The following is a 14,808-nucleotide window of genomic DNA, read 5'->3' on the forward strand; positions in this document are numbered from 1 at the left end:
TATAGTGGAAATGATGCACAGTACTTACAAGTGGCAATGAAGGGGTTAACCAAGCAGGGGTTAGGAAAGACTAGCTAAAGTAGTCATGCAGTAAGGGGTAACCACAGCTTGGGAAATAAGGTTATAAAGATACACACAAGAGACACAAAGGTCTGGAAGGTAGAGTGAATGTGAGTGTGAGTGGGGAATCCAGGGAGTAGGAGTGAGTCAGTAGTAGTGAGTGTGGCTGCGGTGTAGGCGCTGGTTGGGCAGTGTCTACACTTGCACTGCTCCCACTCTTTCCCCTCCTCCCCATCAATACACTAGGCTGTGTGCTTGTATTTCTCTGTGTATCCAGCGCACACTGCCCTCCAGAGAAAGATCCACAGACACACAGAGGAAGGGAGAGACACAGTGAGAGTCAGACACACAGTGTAGATCTAGCTCAGACATCCTCATCATCCTCATCATCACACGGCTGCCCTTCCTGTAACCCTATCACTACAGCCGTGTCCCCATCTCTAGTGGGAAGAAGACCCTGCTGCTGCCTCCATGCAGGCGATAAGACAAGCTCCAGGATTTATCTCCCTTCTCTGACAATCTGAGTGTTCCCAGGGAAGGATCCGCTGTGTCTGGGAATGAGAGCCCGACTCCTGCTCCAGCCACACAGCAAATCTAGCACGGGATGAGATGAGGAAGACCCTTCTGCCCCTGTGACCACATTTAACACATTATTGCTCCCCACTATCAGATAAGAGCTGCATGCATTCCTGTGCGAGAAGCCAGCCTTCACCATCTTTACTGCAAGAGCTCAGAGAACCAGCAAATTGCAATCTGCAGGAATAAACAAGGGCCTTCCAGCCGACAAAGGACTCCAGGTACCGTGCACCCGAAATCCTACCCCAGCCCCTCTGCGGGGCCAGATCCCCGGGCCCCCTGTGCTGTGGTGTCCACGAGGCTGAGCTCAGCCCTCAAATCCTACCCTTCTGGATTAGTAGTAGCATTAGTATTGTCATTAGTGTTATTGTTAGAATGCTGCTTCTTACTTCTACTGCCATCACTACTCTTTTGTATTCTTTATTACAACTACTCGCACTTCTGTTACTATTAGAATAGCTTTTTTGAACATTTGTATAGTTTACTGGAAGGTAGATTCCTAGTTTTACTACAGGCCTAAGTAACTAAATATATTGTCCAGACACATAAACAATATTGTTCCAAGATTCGCATGGTTACTGTAAAAATATTATGCCAGGAAACACATACTGCTCAAATAATAAATGTGAAATTTACTGCAATTTTTCCTTCATACACATGGTTCTATTCACATGATTCATAGTTACAGGTGTCAAACTCCAAATACAAGTGTAAGGAAGAAAAATGATGATCTGTTACTAAGTTGCCTGACAATGCTCATCCCTAGCACTTCTAGGTCGAGGCAGTAAATAAATAAAGCGATGGTTGGTCCTAATAATACAGAACAATTATCTAAGTACATTGGGGAATTTGTCTGCTCGCTGTGCACACTGCAAAATTATATTACAATATAAAGTATTGTAAAAGTATCATCGTCCTCTACCTGCTACCTGTCATATGGATAATGATTACATTGGGAAATATATATATATATATATATATATATATATATATATATATATATATAGATAGATAGACTAGATAGAGATATATGTATATTTATATGTATATATATACACACACATCTATCTATATATGAATAGATATGTGTGTGTATATATAAATATGTAATATATATACATATTTATATATAGTTCCCAATGTAATATGTATATATATATATTAGTATTCAGCATAAGGATAATAATTAGATAGTATAGTATAGTGTAGTGTATTACAATATAGTATAGCATTAGTATTAAGCATAAGGAGCACTTCTATTTGCACCCACTACCAAAGACAGTAAAAAGTGTCTTCTTTAGCCTACAGAAAGAATGTCAGTTATCTGCTCACTGGCTCCTTGCTATAAATGTCAGCGGGATATAGTTTGGGGGTTAATTAGATAGAGGGATACTTTATTTTAACAAATAAAAGCAACATATTTAAAGGCTATTTTGTGATCCTGTGAATTCTATTGCGAGTAGTGCTTTTGTACTGCAAAAACATTCATACATATATATAAATATATATACACACACACTATAAATACATATGTAAATTATATATATATAATATATGTATTATATATGATATATACTATTATATAATATATATATATGTATATATATAAAATTGAGCACGGCATGAATGTATTCGCAGTATAGCAATATGAATGTTTAGATGTGCTCTAGAATAGTGTCCTGTTTGATGAACGGTTAGAGTTAAGTGTGTTACTATATGGAGCACTACAGACACCAGTGCAACAACTAAGTTTTAAAAAACTTTCCTGTTAATATAAGGAGTACACATAGAGTTAGAAGACAGACAGTCTTGTATTAAATGTAGAACTCTCAGAAATGTGTTAACTAATAAATGGAGTAATGGGATGGTTACTAGCACGGATAGGGCCTCCTACTCCCTTTAGAAATCAACGTTGTATAATGTGGACACAGACCCTGACATCCAAACACATAATACGACCTACATTTGCTTGAAGAGCAGGGCCCCTGTGTAATATGGCGGACACCGATGAGGGATATGGGATGCCTGATACTCCAGTGGAACCAGACCCCAAGGAGCTGCAGTGTGATCCTAAGCAGGACAGCCAGCTAGGGGCCAGCAGCAAGACCCCCACTTCCCCACAAGCGGCCTTTACTCAGCAGGTAAGCAGCCTGGTCTCTTCTAGAAGTCCTTTAGGTCTGATATATTGAGAGATGTGGAATATAACAGTAGAGACATATACACGTATATAGACATAGACATATACACGTATATAGACATAGACATATACACGTATGCAGCCATGTGTGAAAGTGACTACACAAAAACACAAAGTCAGGTCATATGTAGAAGCCAGCAGCCATTTTTCTAAAACTCGGAAGTTACTGTATATCTACAACCCTGCAAAAAACAAGTATTCTGCTGCCCTCATGATTCATGACTTTGTGCCAGCCTATGCTTGTATACAGGCTACTACACGTAGTTTTCTATAGAAGAAATATAATAACGTTACTTCAATGACACACACATATATATATATATATATAGAAATACATTTACTGCCAATTTTGTGCTTATATTTTTTGTGTGTCTATATATATGTGTGCTATATTTTGTGCTGGCATTTGTATGTGTGTATACATGTATTATGTATGAAACATGCACATGTATGCATATACACGTATATCTATAAATTAATATAGATATGTGTGTTTTATTTTGTGCTTATATTTGTGTGCATGAGTGTGTATGCATACACACACATATATTAATATAGATGCATGCATATATGTACATGTAATATATATGTATACACACATATATTATTATTATATATAGATGTATGCATATACGTACTTGTAATAGATGTGTGTATATATATATATGTATATACACACACATATATAGATGCATGCATATATGTACATTTAATATATATGTATACACACACACATATATATATATATATAGATACATGCATATATGTATATGTAATATATATGTATACACATACACACACACACACACATATATATATATATATATATTCATATATGTACATGTAATATATATGAATACACACACAAATATAAGCATAAAATAAAACACAAAATTGTCAGTAATACATTTCTGAAGTAGTGCAGGCATTTATGCACGCTAGATTTGTTTATAGCCCGAAAGGAGATATTTATTACTGCCATATTTAGTGCTGGATTGGAATTATTAGCTGTACATAGCAGTTTACAAGTAGCAATGTTCAGGATTCAGCTGTAGACAGGGAGCCATGTAGAGATCTGCAGTGATCACTGTTGCTCTGTGCACAGGGAATGGAAGGCATCAAGGTGTTCCTGCACGAACGGGAGCTATGGATGAAGTTCCATGAAGTGGGCACGGAGATGATAATCACCAAGGCAGGAAGGTAAGGACTTCACACTGTTTGATAACTCAATAGGCAACTTTTATTATCCTATTCATCAATCCTTTATTAGACCCATGATCTAGAACAATATGCTTATTAATTCTATATGGATGTTAGATTACTGAGATTAAATGTTTCCCACTAGACTAGAGGAAAGTTGGGATAAAAAAATAGATTTAGTGTGAGGGCACAAAACAGGGTGCAAATAGAAGGCTACATAGAAGGTACTCCCAGAAAAAGGCGTAAGAAAGAGACTCACAAAAAAAAACAAAGATCCTGCTATAAGAGCTTTTGTATGTCTATATTGTGAACATAACCTATGTGAATATAAATAATAATAACAAAAATACACACGACAAAAATAGGAACTATTGAGTATGGAAGTAATAGGAGGAGGAAGACCCAGCCATCCGCAGCCATCCCCAGCCATCCCCAGCCATCCCCAGCCATCCCCAGCCATCCCCAGCCATCCCCAGCCATCCGCAGCCATCCCCAGCCATCCCCAGCCATCCGCAGCCATCCCCAGCCATCCGCAGCCATCCCCAGCCATCCCCAGCCATCCGCAGCCATCCCCAGCCATCCCCAGCCATCCGCAGCCATCCCCAGCCATCCCCAGCCATCCCCAGCCATCCCCAGCCATCCGCAGCCATCCCCAGCCATCCGCAGCCATCCCCAGCCATCCCCAGCCATCCCCAGCCATCCCCAGCCATCCGCAGCCGGGAGCTCACTGTCCCTGCAGCTTTCTCCCCAGTGCTCTGGACTGGATCCAGGAGATCGGGGATGCGGCCTGGCAGATCCTCAGGATTTCCCAGTACAATCATAGAGACATTTCATTAGTAATGGATTATACTGGTGTTTTGTGGAGGGGTGTGCTGAGCATTACACTGCGGCCATTGTGCAGCCCCTTGTTAGCCTGGACCTCGTGTCTCCATCATCTGTGTGTGTGACAAGTGCGAGCCCTGTGCGTGCAGCAAGGAGCGGGGCCGTGCACAACACGCACAGCCCTCAGCTGATGGATGGTCCGTAGGATCCGGTTTCCTGAGCTTGGAAATAAATGACTTTTACTGCACTTTGTTTAGAGCTAAAATAGCAAAATCGCCTTTACAATGCTGTGCCAGAAATAGGGGCGACACAGCCTCATGGGCACACAACATTGGGGCGCCTCTGCAGGGAGGAGGGGGTCGGAAGAGTAGATTTTCTACTAAACATATTCCACTACATTATTATAGGCTACAACGATTCTGAAATATATAGTACTTCATTGTACCCTTTATTTATTAAGGTTCCCATTATTTTCAGATTAAAACCGGCTAATTTTTAAGACATGAGCATTATCGATATTATTATTAATGCTAGTGATAATAGTTGTTATTATTATTAAGACTTTTTTTACTTTTTAAATACATTTTACTTTATTACAGTTTTTATTAATTTTTGTATGTTTTACAATAGTAAAATGTAACAACCTCTCCATACATAGTGGGTCGAGAGCTTTTGTAATGAATGTGACCACATGGGAATATTAGATCAAATGTGTAAAAAAGAGAGAGCAGGGTTCAGTGCTCACATTATAAACTCTATGCAATATACATATTCATAATAATCTATAGAGGGGGATTTATGGCGGCCGAACTGCAGTGGAATCAATCGGAATATACACATTACAAGGGGATGTCTTTCTACTCAAGTGATTTGCTTTGTTTGTGGCACTGTAAAGTTATTTCCAATACAAGGTAGCCTCAGTGCAATGCAACTTATATATAAGATGTAAATCTATGGGGAATATACTACAAATATGCAATAACCACCAGCTAGCAATATATATCGTGCCCAGGGCACCATGTATGCAGAAAAATAATTATCAGTTAAGAAAGTGCTATCTTCAATTTACTATCTCTTACAGATGATATCAAGTAGGTGGGTTATGAGATGTTTCAGATAATCTATCTATCTATATCTATCTATCTATCTATCTATCTATCTATCTATCTATCTATCTATCTCTAAAAAAACAACAACACATATCTCCTAATTTTAAAATGCTGTGAAGCTATTATGTGTCTGAGATTTTGTACGGATAACTTAATTTTCCCTCCTAATTCCATGAGTTTCATACAATTCCATAACTTTCATAAAGTTTCATTTTGAGCATTATCCCCTTTATTAGTGCCACCCCTAAAAATTCCATGTAAAAAGAGAATAAAGCTCACTAACTTTAGTATGGACTTCTTCTGGAAGACTTTGTATTGATTGTACTGGGTTTAGATGTATTATGTGATGTGAAGCAATACATATAAAACTTTTGTAAAAAAAATAAAAATAAACAAACATTTATTGCTACAAACACATCCTGCACCTTCTGTAACGATTCTGAAAATAATGATACAAATATTTGAGATGATTCCAAAATAATTACAGCACTGTTGTAACAGAATTAATTTCCTGTATGATCCAAGAATAGTCCTGCAATAGGAATCCATTTTTCACTTTTGTGCAGCCATTAGCCATCCTATGTCTAGGTACATGATATCCTCCTATTGTTTACTAAACTCTCATAACTGCACAGATGGAACAACTCCAGCAATAAATTCAGCACCAATTTTATCACAGAAAAGGGAATTTCTTAAGAGAAAACAGTTTGCTGAGGAATAGGGAATTGTTGTGTGAAAGTCTACATTTATTTTAATTCTTGTTTAATGGGGAAAAAAAAGTTCTAAAACTTATCACAATGTATATATTGTATGATTATACATATCTCAGCCTAATTTTCTTAATTACTGTTAGATCACTGAGCAGTAGATCACATAAATCACAATATTATTGATAATGTATTTTTATTGTTAGGCTGCAGATAACTAGGCGCATAAACACTCTGTCTGTACTGTACTAAGCAGGCACATAGCTAATCCCTGACTATAAGCTATAAGACTTACATGATATATAGTCAGTTTAAAAAGCCATTTATATGTTATTACATGTTCCTCAATCACTAATGAATATTTTTTTACATATTATTGATCAATTTTAATTAATGCTAAACAGAAGTTTCAACATTGTCTATCTTAAAAACTAATAATAACGATAACAGAGATGTGTAAAAATGCTTCAGGGGGAAGCAATATCCATCAATTATGGGTAAGGTTGGAACAAAAATGACCAAATGTAACAATAATGTCTCTCTGTGAATGGGGAGAAAAACCAAATGATAAATGAGAAAATGATGGTTTCTTGTTCACAAAGTTTATCATTCTACTTGTTAGGTGTAGACAGAAGGTAATGAACAGGATGATAACACTACTTGATGATCACTTTGTATAAAAGAAACTTTATGGCATGATTTATAACCAGCCCAATGTTATCTCTTTCATACAATCACTGAACAAAGGTTTACCACAAAGAGTGGTTATGGGAAAAGATGGGGGAGAATATGATGTATAAACTGGAGTCAACCTCTGTAATTATTAAACCTCTAATAGTACTGGGCTTGCTCCAAATTCAATAGTAGGTATGACAAATCAGAAACACAGTTATTTTCTGTTCCTCTGAAATAGCAGCACAGGAAGGCTATCATGTACTGTTAAACTTTTGCGCCAAAAGAAAAACTGTTTCTTTCCTGTGTAATAGAGAATGGTATGTCTTGATAAATATGGGTAATAATTATTAAACAGGGAGGACAGAGTCACCAATTAATCTGCATTTATGGGCAGAGGGCACACCCTAAATAATAAAATTAATATGGCCTGTAGGGCTCAAGTGGAAAGAATGTGTAAAATCATAAATATGTTTCATTTCGATTTTCCACTAAAGTTAAGGGAGATTGTGCATGTGCTTAAGACTTAAGTCTTGATTTTTAAAATATTTCCTCTTATATTCATGTTCCTTAATTGTTTTGTTCCAGGCGTATGTTTCCAAGCTACAAGGTGAAAGTTACTGGCCTCAATCCGAAAACCAAGTATATCCTTCTCATGGATATTGTGCCAGCGGATGACCACAGATACAAGTTTGCTGATAACAAATGGTAAGCTGTTTTTCCTCTCCTTATGTGAAGTGTGCTCAGCTAGTTCATGCTGATTTTTTGAGGGCTTTTTTTGTTTTATAATTTAGTTTGCTTTATAATGTAGTTTTCAAAAGACACAAGAAGTTATTCATCATTAGTGGTGTATAGGACCAATCATTTAGTATGACGTCATTAAATGTGTTTTGGAATTGAAGGTCCAGCTTGTTCTACATATGTCAATCTTCTATCATAGATGGTTATCAGGATACAGGAGAATGTAGATATTTTTCCACAAATATGGTACATGCTTGGAAAGAGTCTTCTGACACTTTATGATATGAGTCTTTTTTTTTTCTTTAACTACTTGAATTAGAAATAGTAGAACCTTATTTACAAGTTACAATTTAGGAAACATCCAAAATTTATTCTATCTGCCTTAAGGCCAGTGGAAATCACTGTATTGCCAAAATGTTTTCCACAATATGTCTATCTCCCCCTTCCTCTCCCTCTCTCTCTTCTTTCCACTTTCGCTCTTCCTCTTTTTTTTTTTTCCTTTCTCTCTATACCTATATACAATAAAAAATTATATTGTGGTACCTAAAGGGGCCTCTGTGCTCTGAAGCCTGCAAATATAATTTTTTTCTGGTGAGCCAATAAAGGTATCACTCTTTGAGTACTTTTATCTTTTTTTGGGCATAAAATTATTTTCATCTCTTGATTCCTCTCTGTCTCGCTCCTTCCTCTCTCCCTTTCTTTCTCTCTTTCTATCTTCCTCTCACTCTCTATCCCTCTCTCCCTTTCTTTCTCTTTCTCTCTCACTCTTTCTTTGTTTTTATCTTTCTCTCTTTCTATCTTCCCCTCACTCTCTCCCCTCTCTTCCTTTCTCTATCTTTCTCTCTTACTCTCACACTCTCTCTTCCTTTTTCTATCTTCCTCTCACTCTCTCTCTTCCTCTTTTTTTTATCTTCCTCTCTTTTTATCTTCCTCTCACTCTCTCTTGCCAACTTTTAAAGCAATGTGTCCAACCATGCACTGTATCTGTACTGGGTACTAGGGATGGACAGTATATTGAGCACTCTTTATAGAGCAGAAGAATGCTGAAATGTAACAAGCTATATGAATTTATGTTTCTAACTTGTATGAGTGTTACTCTACCCTGAAAAGGGTCAGTTGCCATAAGTAATCTGTTGCATTGTCAAATGGGAGAGTCTTTAAAAGAGTACCAAAGAGTGCGGAAAAAATGACCTGATGAAGTTAGGGCTGTCTATGTGACACCTTCTGAACCGTGGGTGAATAATGCAGGTGACAATGATTCGTTAATGTTCTAATTGTTACCAGTTTAAATGCCAATGAAGCGTGGAAAATGTAAATATTGTCACTGTGTAATTGAAGCAGAAACTAGGAGATGTCCTGCAATCAACTGCTATTAGAAACTGAGGTTCTATGACTCTTCTAAAACTTTCTTATGTCATTTGATGGCCACCACTGCTAGATGCAATATTTGTCTTATTCAAAAACATGTTTTTTATTATAAGGAATATTCAGTTTTGCAACATATGTTACATGTTACATTATATGTGGTGTCATGTTATGAGTAGGCAATGTGTTTCTTCAAATACACAACTGGGGATATAGGAAAATTGGATATTGGACATCTACACAATATGATACAGACCTAAAGAGACATCCATTACATATAAAATGCCGCAGATATACTATGTGAACATTTCAGTCTGAGGATGACTTTGATGCAGAAGATGTTTTTGCCCATCTCATCATTTCCTAACTGTCTTCATCTCTGTTAGTCATCCTGCCCATTGTCCTGACATCTACTTTTTACGTGATTCATGATTTTTATGTGGTTACCATTCCTTGAGCTTGTAATGATATCTTACCTTCCATTAGGCAGCGGCCTTACCAGGACTTTACATTTTCTTCTTTTACCATTATTATAAATGCAGACATGCTTCTTGTCAGAAGCACATGATCCTATAAGAGGCATTCACCTCCTAAAGGGGTTATATGGGACTAATTTATTTTTTTACTATGGCCTAAGAATTAAAAGGCAGGTAGTTGATAACTACCTGCCTGTTCTACCTGCCACCGATCTCTGCCAGCTCAGAGCGGTCACAGACCGCTTCCGCTGATGTCACATTGATGGAGCAGCTGCTTCTCTTCCCTGTTGATGGGACTTGACTCCCAATGTCTTGCTGATTGACAGTTGGCTCCTAGCGGTCAACCTGTGGGAAGCCGACTGTCAATCAGCAAGACATTGGCAGTCACGTCCCATCGAAAGAGCAGCCCGGAAGAGGAAGAGCTGTTGTTGATGTGGAGCAGCAGAATCTCCAGCACGAGCCGGCGCCAGATAGAACGGTCAGGTAGCTAGCAATTACCTGCCTGTTATTTCATAGTCCCATGGTGAAAAACAATAAAATAATCCTGGAAAACCCTTTTAATGAATCAGGAGTCTCTGACTCCAACATGCACCCTCATCAAGACTGGCGTGATGAATCGGGGCTCATGACTTCGTTTTTCAAATTAAATGAATGAGATGATGGCACAATAAAGATTTTTTTTACTACAATAACTAACAGGCAGGTAGTTGCTAACTACCTGCCTGTTCTGCCTGCTGCCGATCTCTGCCAGATCAGAGTGGTCACAGATTAACTGCAGGAAGCCGGCTGTCAATTGGACAGAGCAGCCCAGAAGAGGAAGAGCTACTTTGTTGACGTGAAGCAGCAGGATCGGCGGCAGGAGTGGTCCGTCACCTCCCTGAGCTGGCGCCGGGTAGAACAGGCAGGTAGTTAGAAACTGCTTGCCTGTTATTTTTTAGGCCCATAGTAAAAAAAAAAATAAAAAAAATCCTGGATATCTCCTTTAACATACTACTATTTATAAGGCAAAAAGTTTATTCAAACTTCATCTTCAGTTTTGCCTATTGGAGACTTTTCTTCGAGTACCATAGAAAGTTCCTTTTATTTTTTAATTTCCTCTAATATACTAAAGCTAGAATATGGTTTGTTACTATGGGCAGCACCACTAATTCATGTCTACAATATAATTTTACATTGTGATTGGAAGAAATATTTTCCATAGAGTTAAGAGGCATAACATAAAGATGCGTCAGGCCTGCACAAGGCAGCATTTCAGGTCTGGAGTCATTCTTTGCCATCCTCATGTAATAAAAAATATATTTATAACTTTTACTAGTAACCTAAAGTATTAATATTGTTTTGAGTTCAGTTTTATAGCAATTAATCTAGATCACATATGTTTTATTGGATTAATTACATTTTGGTTCTAAAAAAACAGAAGTGGCATCATAAAATGAGAACTGATTGCTACCAGGGTTTACAGCAGGATGCTACTTTCTGTCATTGGCTTTGTATTAGAGAGTTTTCCTGGTTTTGGCAAAAAAAATGAATAATCTGGTCAAACATTAACAGTCACATTTGGTTGACTGTAACAATGTCTTATAGGAGTTGGATACAATTGTGCTGCTTGGATGGCTTTCTGATACTTCAGACAGTTTTAGTGTATATCACATCTTGTTCTATTTAGGAATGGGCGTTCCAAACATAAGCCACAGTTTAAATATGTGTTCTTGGCGAAGAAGCAGAGGAGCCCTCTCAGTAAGAACTGTTGATGGGAAATGCTTCTGTTGGTAATTGTTTACCGTAACCAATGTGCTCTATAATCAATATCACGCCCCTCATTCAACTATGCAATATACACCGAGAAAAGAGTACACTATGTAAGTAACAATTACTGAATCAATCACCCTGGGATCTGGTGCAGCGTTTTATATGCCCTTTGCTGTAGGATATCCTATTGAACTCAATCAGCTACATCGATAATGTAGAAAATTGTCCCAAATTTATCAAAATGGTGCACTTGGCATATATATATATTTGCCATACTTACAATATATACTGTATTAAACACATTTCCTATCCTCGTGACATCTTACACCTGTTCTGCATATACACCAATATTTAGCGTCCAATATGGCGCATGCCATGATGCCTTTTACAATTGCTTCTTTTCAACACTGCTGAAAAACACATAAGTTTAATGTATGCCACATATATTTTCATTGAATTATTGGACATCGGGACAACACTGCCAAATAATGTACGAATGTAATTGTGGTACACAGTCTGATTATTATTTTTTACGGCGTATGTTTGCACTGTTCCTTTGATGAAGCCCGTTGTATAATTAACACCCTCACAACCTATGACGTATATATAAGTCATAGGCCATGTCCCTGCCTTCAATGCGGGCTTCAGTGCTGAGCCCGTATCTTTCCCCGCACTTGATGGCTGATTTATTCAGCCATTAAGAGCGTCTTAACAGCCGTGGGTGGATCTGAGATCCACTAGCGTCTGTTAACCAGTTAAATGCCACTGTTAATCACTGACCCACCCATCGGCGCCTCTGTCACATGATCACCGATGTGTTGTCATGGCAGCCAGGGGTTTGCAGAAGACCTCCGTGCCTGTCATCACGATCCTCCTGTGAATGCCGACCTGTGGCCGGCGTTCATAGGAGATCATGATTTTTGCTATACATAGCAGTGCTAAAGGACTGCTATTTATAGCACAGGTAATTGGAAAGATCGCAGTTTGAAGTCTTCAAAGGGGACTACTGAACACAGTAAAAAGTTAAAAAAAACTTTTAAAGTATATTAAAAAAATTTAAGAAACAAACGTTCAAATCACCCCTCTTGCCACATTAATAATAAAACAATGAAACAAAAATTAAAAAATACACGTTTGGTATCGCTGATTTCAGAAATGTCCGATCTATGAAAATATAAAGAAAAGTAATCCGATCGGTAAACGGCGTAATGAGAATAAAAATCAAAATGCCAGAATTATTTTTTTTGGGTGTCATAACATTGCAATTAAATGTAATAAGAAGCGATCAAAACATCATAACTACTCAAAAAGGGAATCAACAAAATGTCAGATCAAGCCACAAAAAATAAGCCCTCACCCAACCCCAGATCACAAAAAATGGAAACACTATAGGTCTCGGAAAATGGCGACAAACACAAAAACGTTTTTCTCATTCAAATTTTGGAATTTTTTTCCACCACTTAAATAAAAAGAACCTATACATGTTTGGTATCTGCATACTCGTACTGACCTGGGGAATCATATTGGCAGATCAGTTTTACCATATAGTGAACATGGTAAATAAAAAAAGCAAAAAAAAACAATTGAGGAATTGCACTTTTTTTGCACTTTCACCACACTTGGATTTTTTTCCTGTTTTCTAGTACACTATGTTGGAAAATCAATGATGTCATTCAAAAGTCCAACTCGTCCTGCAAAATACAAGCCCTCATACGGCTATACTGACAGAAATATAAAAAAGTTATGGCTCTTGGAAGAAGGGGAGGAAAAAAAAAAAACTGATAAATCGCCTGGGGGTTTAGGGGTTAAAAAGGAATCCATTGAGTTTAATCTAACAATTTTATATGTCTGCATTTCCAACAGCTGGATCTGTATTTATTTGGCTGTATCCACCTCTTCTTTTGCTCTCATTTTGTAAAGTAGGCATTTACAGTAGCTAGTCTATCATTTCTATAACAGAGGATTAGTTCAGAGTAACGTTTCTTTCATTGATCCAGTTTTCCACTAGAAGCATTTAATTCAGAGTTTCTAGGCAACAAGGTGTAAGAATGTGATCTGATAAATTGCATACATGAAACATGCTGCTATTATTTCAGACCCTGCTTGCACTTACCACTGTAGTACACGGGACATGACCACATTCATGTGAATAGCATTAGGATAATATTTGATTCTGATATAGAGGCTCCAGATTTTTGTTTATTTTTGCAAAAGTCAAGTTTAAAGATTGTTGTGTTATTTTTTTTTGTAGTAATAGCAGTATTGAGAATTAAAGGGGTTATCTGGGACTTTGCGTATTTTTCCCTACGGGGCTAAGAACTTACAGACAACTTATACTGTTTTATAATGAAAACAACTTTTCTCAAAGATCTCAGGTGCAATAGGCAAAATCACTGATAGGATATCAACCCATTATGTGTCACAGGTAGTCCAAGCTTGCAGGTGCGCCAATTGTAGGATGATCCCAAGTACTCAATATAAGGCCACGGCCCCACTATCAGTATTTGGTCAGTATTCTTTCTCAGGAGTGGGAGCCAAAACCAGGAGTGGGTGATAAATGCAGAATTGGTGACTTGTTTCTATTATACATTTTCTCTGATTGTTCCTCATCTGTGCCTAAGCCAAGAAGTAAATAAAAATGGCAACAGCATTCAAAGTACAACATTTTTTTATTCTTTCATCATAGGATAACGGAAAAATTTCAACCACAACAAACGTATAAGTCTTTGTTAAGCCATAAAAATAGCATTGCATAAGCCCACATATTTATTCCCCCAATCACCAATAACAACAGAGCATTAATTATCCATTCGATGAGGACATCAGATTATATATATATATATATATATATATATATAATGCTAATCAAAAGCTATTAAAACCATAGGAGACTCAATATCCACATTTAAAATAGGAATGATGGACAAAAGAAGGGCATTCCATAATAAACAACATTAATTGAGCATGCGCCAGTGAAATACCATCATAATGCTGCTAATCAGAGGCATAAAGTGCACGCCATGAGAGACGTGAACACTTACGTCATCAGAAATCATCTTTAATGCTGTAGGAAAGCTCAGATTAAGGTTGCTAAAGATGCCAGGGCAACAAAGTTAGAATTAGGAGTTTGTAAG

At 37.5% G+C, this 14,808-nt stretch overlaps 1 protein-coding gene across 1 annotated transcript in view; it reads left to right on the forward strand.

Annotated features, from left to right (window-relative positions):
* The first annotated feature begins 338 nt into the window (after positions 1-338).
* The window catches only part of TBX5 (T-box transcription factor 5), an 87,204-nt gene continuing 72,734 nt past the window's right edge, over positions 339-14,808 (forward strand). The window contains exons 1-4 of the mRNA XM_073653898.1: positions 339-857; positions 2,617-2,777; positions 3,939-4,033; positions 7,932-8,051. Of these exons, the coding sequence (XP_073509999.1) occupies positions 2,631-2,777; positions 3,939-4,033; positions 7,932-8,051 (362 nt within the window). The 5' untranslated portion in view covers positions 339-857; positions 2,617-2,630. The remainder of the gene's footprint in view (positions 858-2,616; positions 2,778-3,938; positions 4,034-7,931; positions 8,052-14,808) is intronic.

The sequence above is a fragment of the Phyllobates terribilis genome, unplaced genomic scaffold (assembly GCF_046119375.1).
Source record: "Phyllobates terribilis strain yellow unplaced genomic scaffold, ASM4611937v1 Scaffold_1__5_contigs__length_1240528914, whole genome shotgun sequence".
Taxonomy (NCBI): Eukaryota; Metazoa; Chordata; class Amphibia; order Anura; family Dendrobatidae; genus Phyllobates; species Phyllobates terribilis.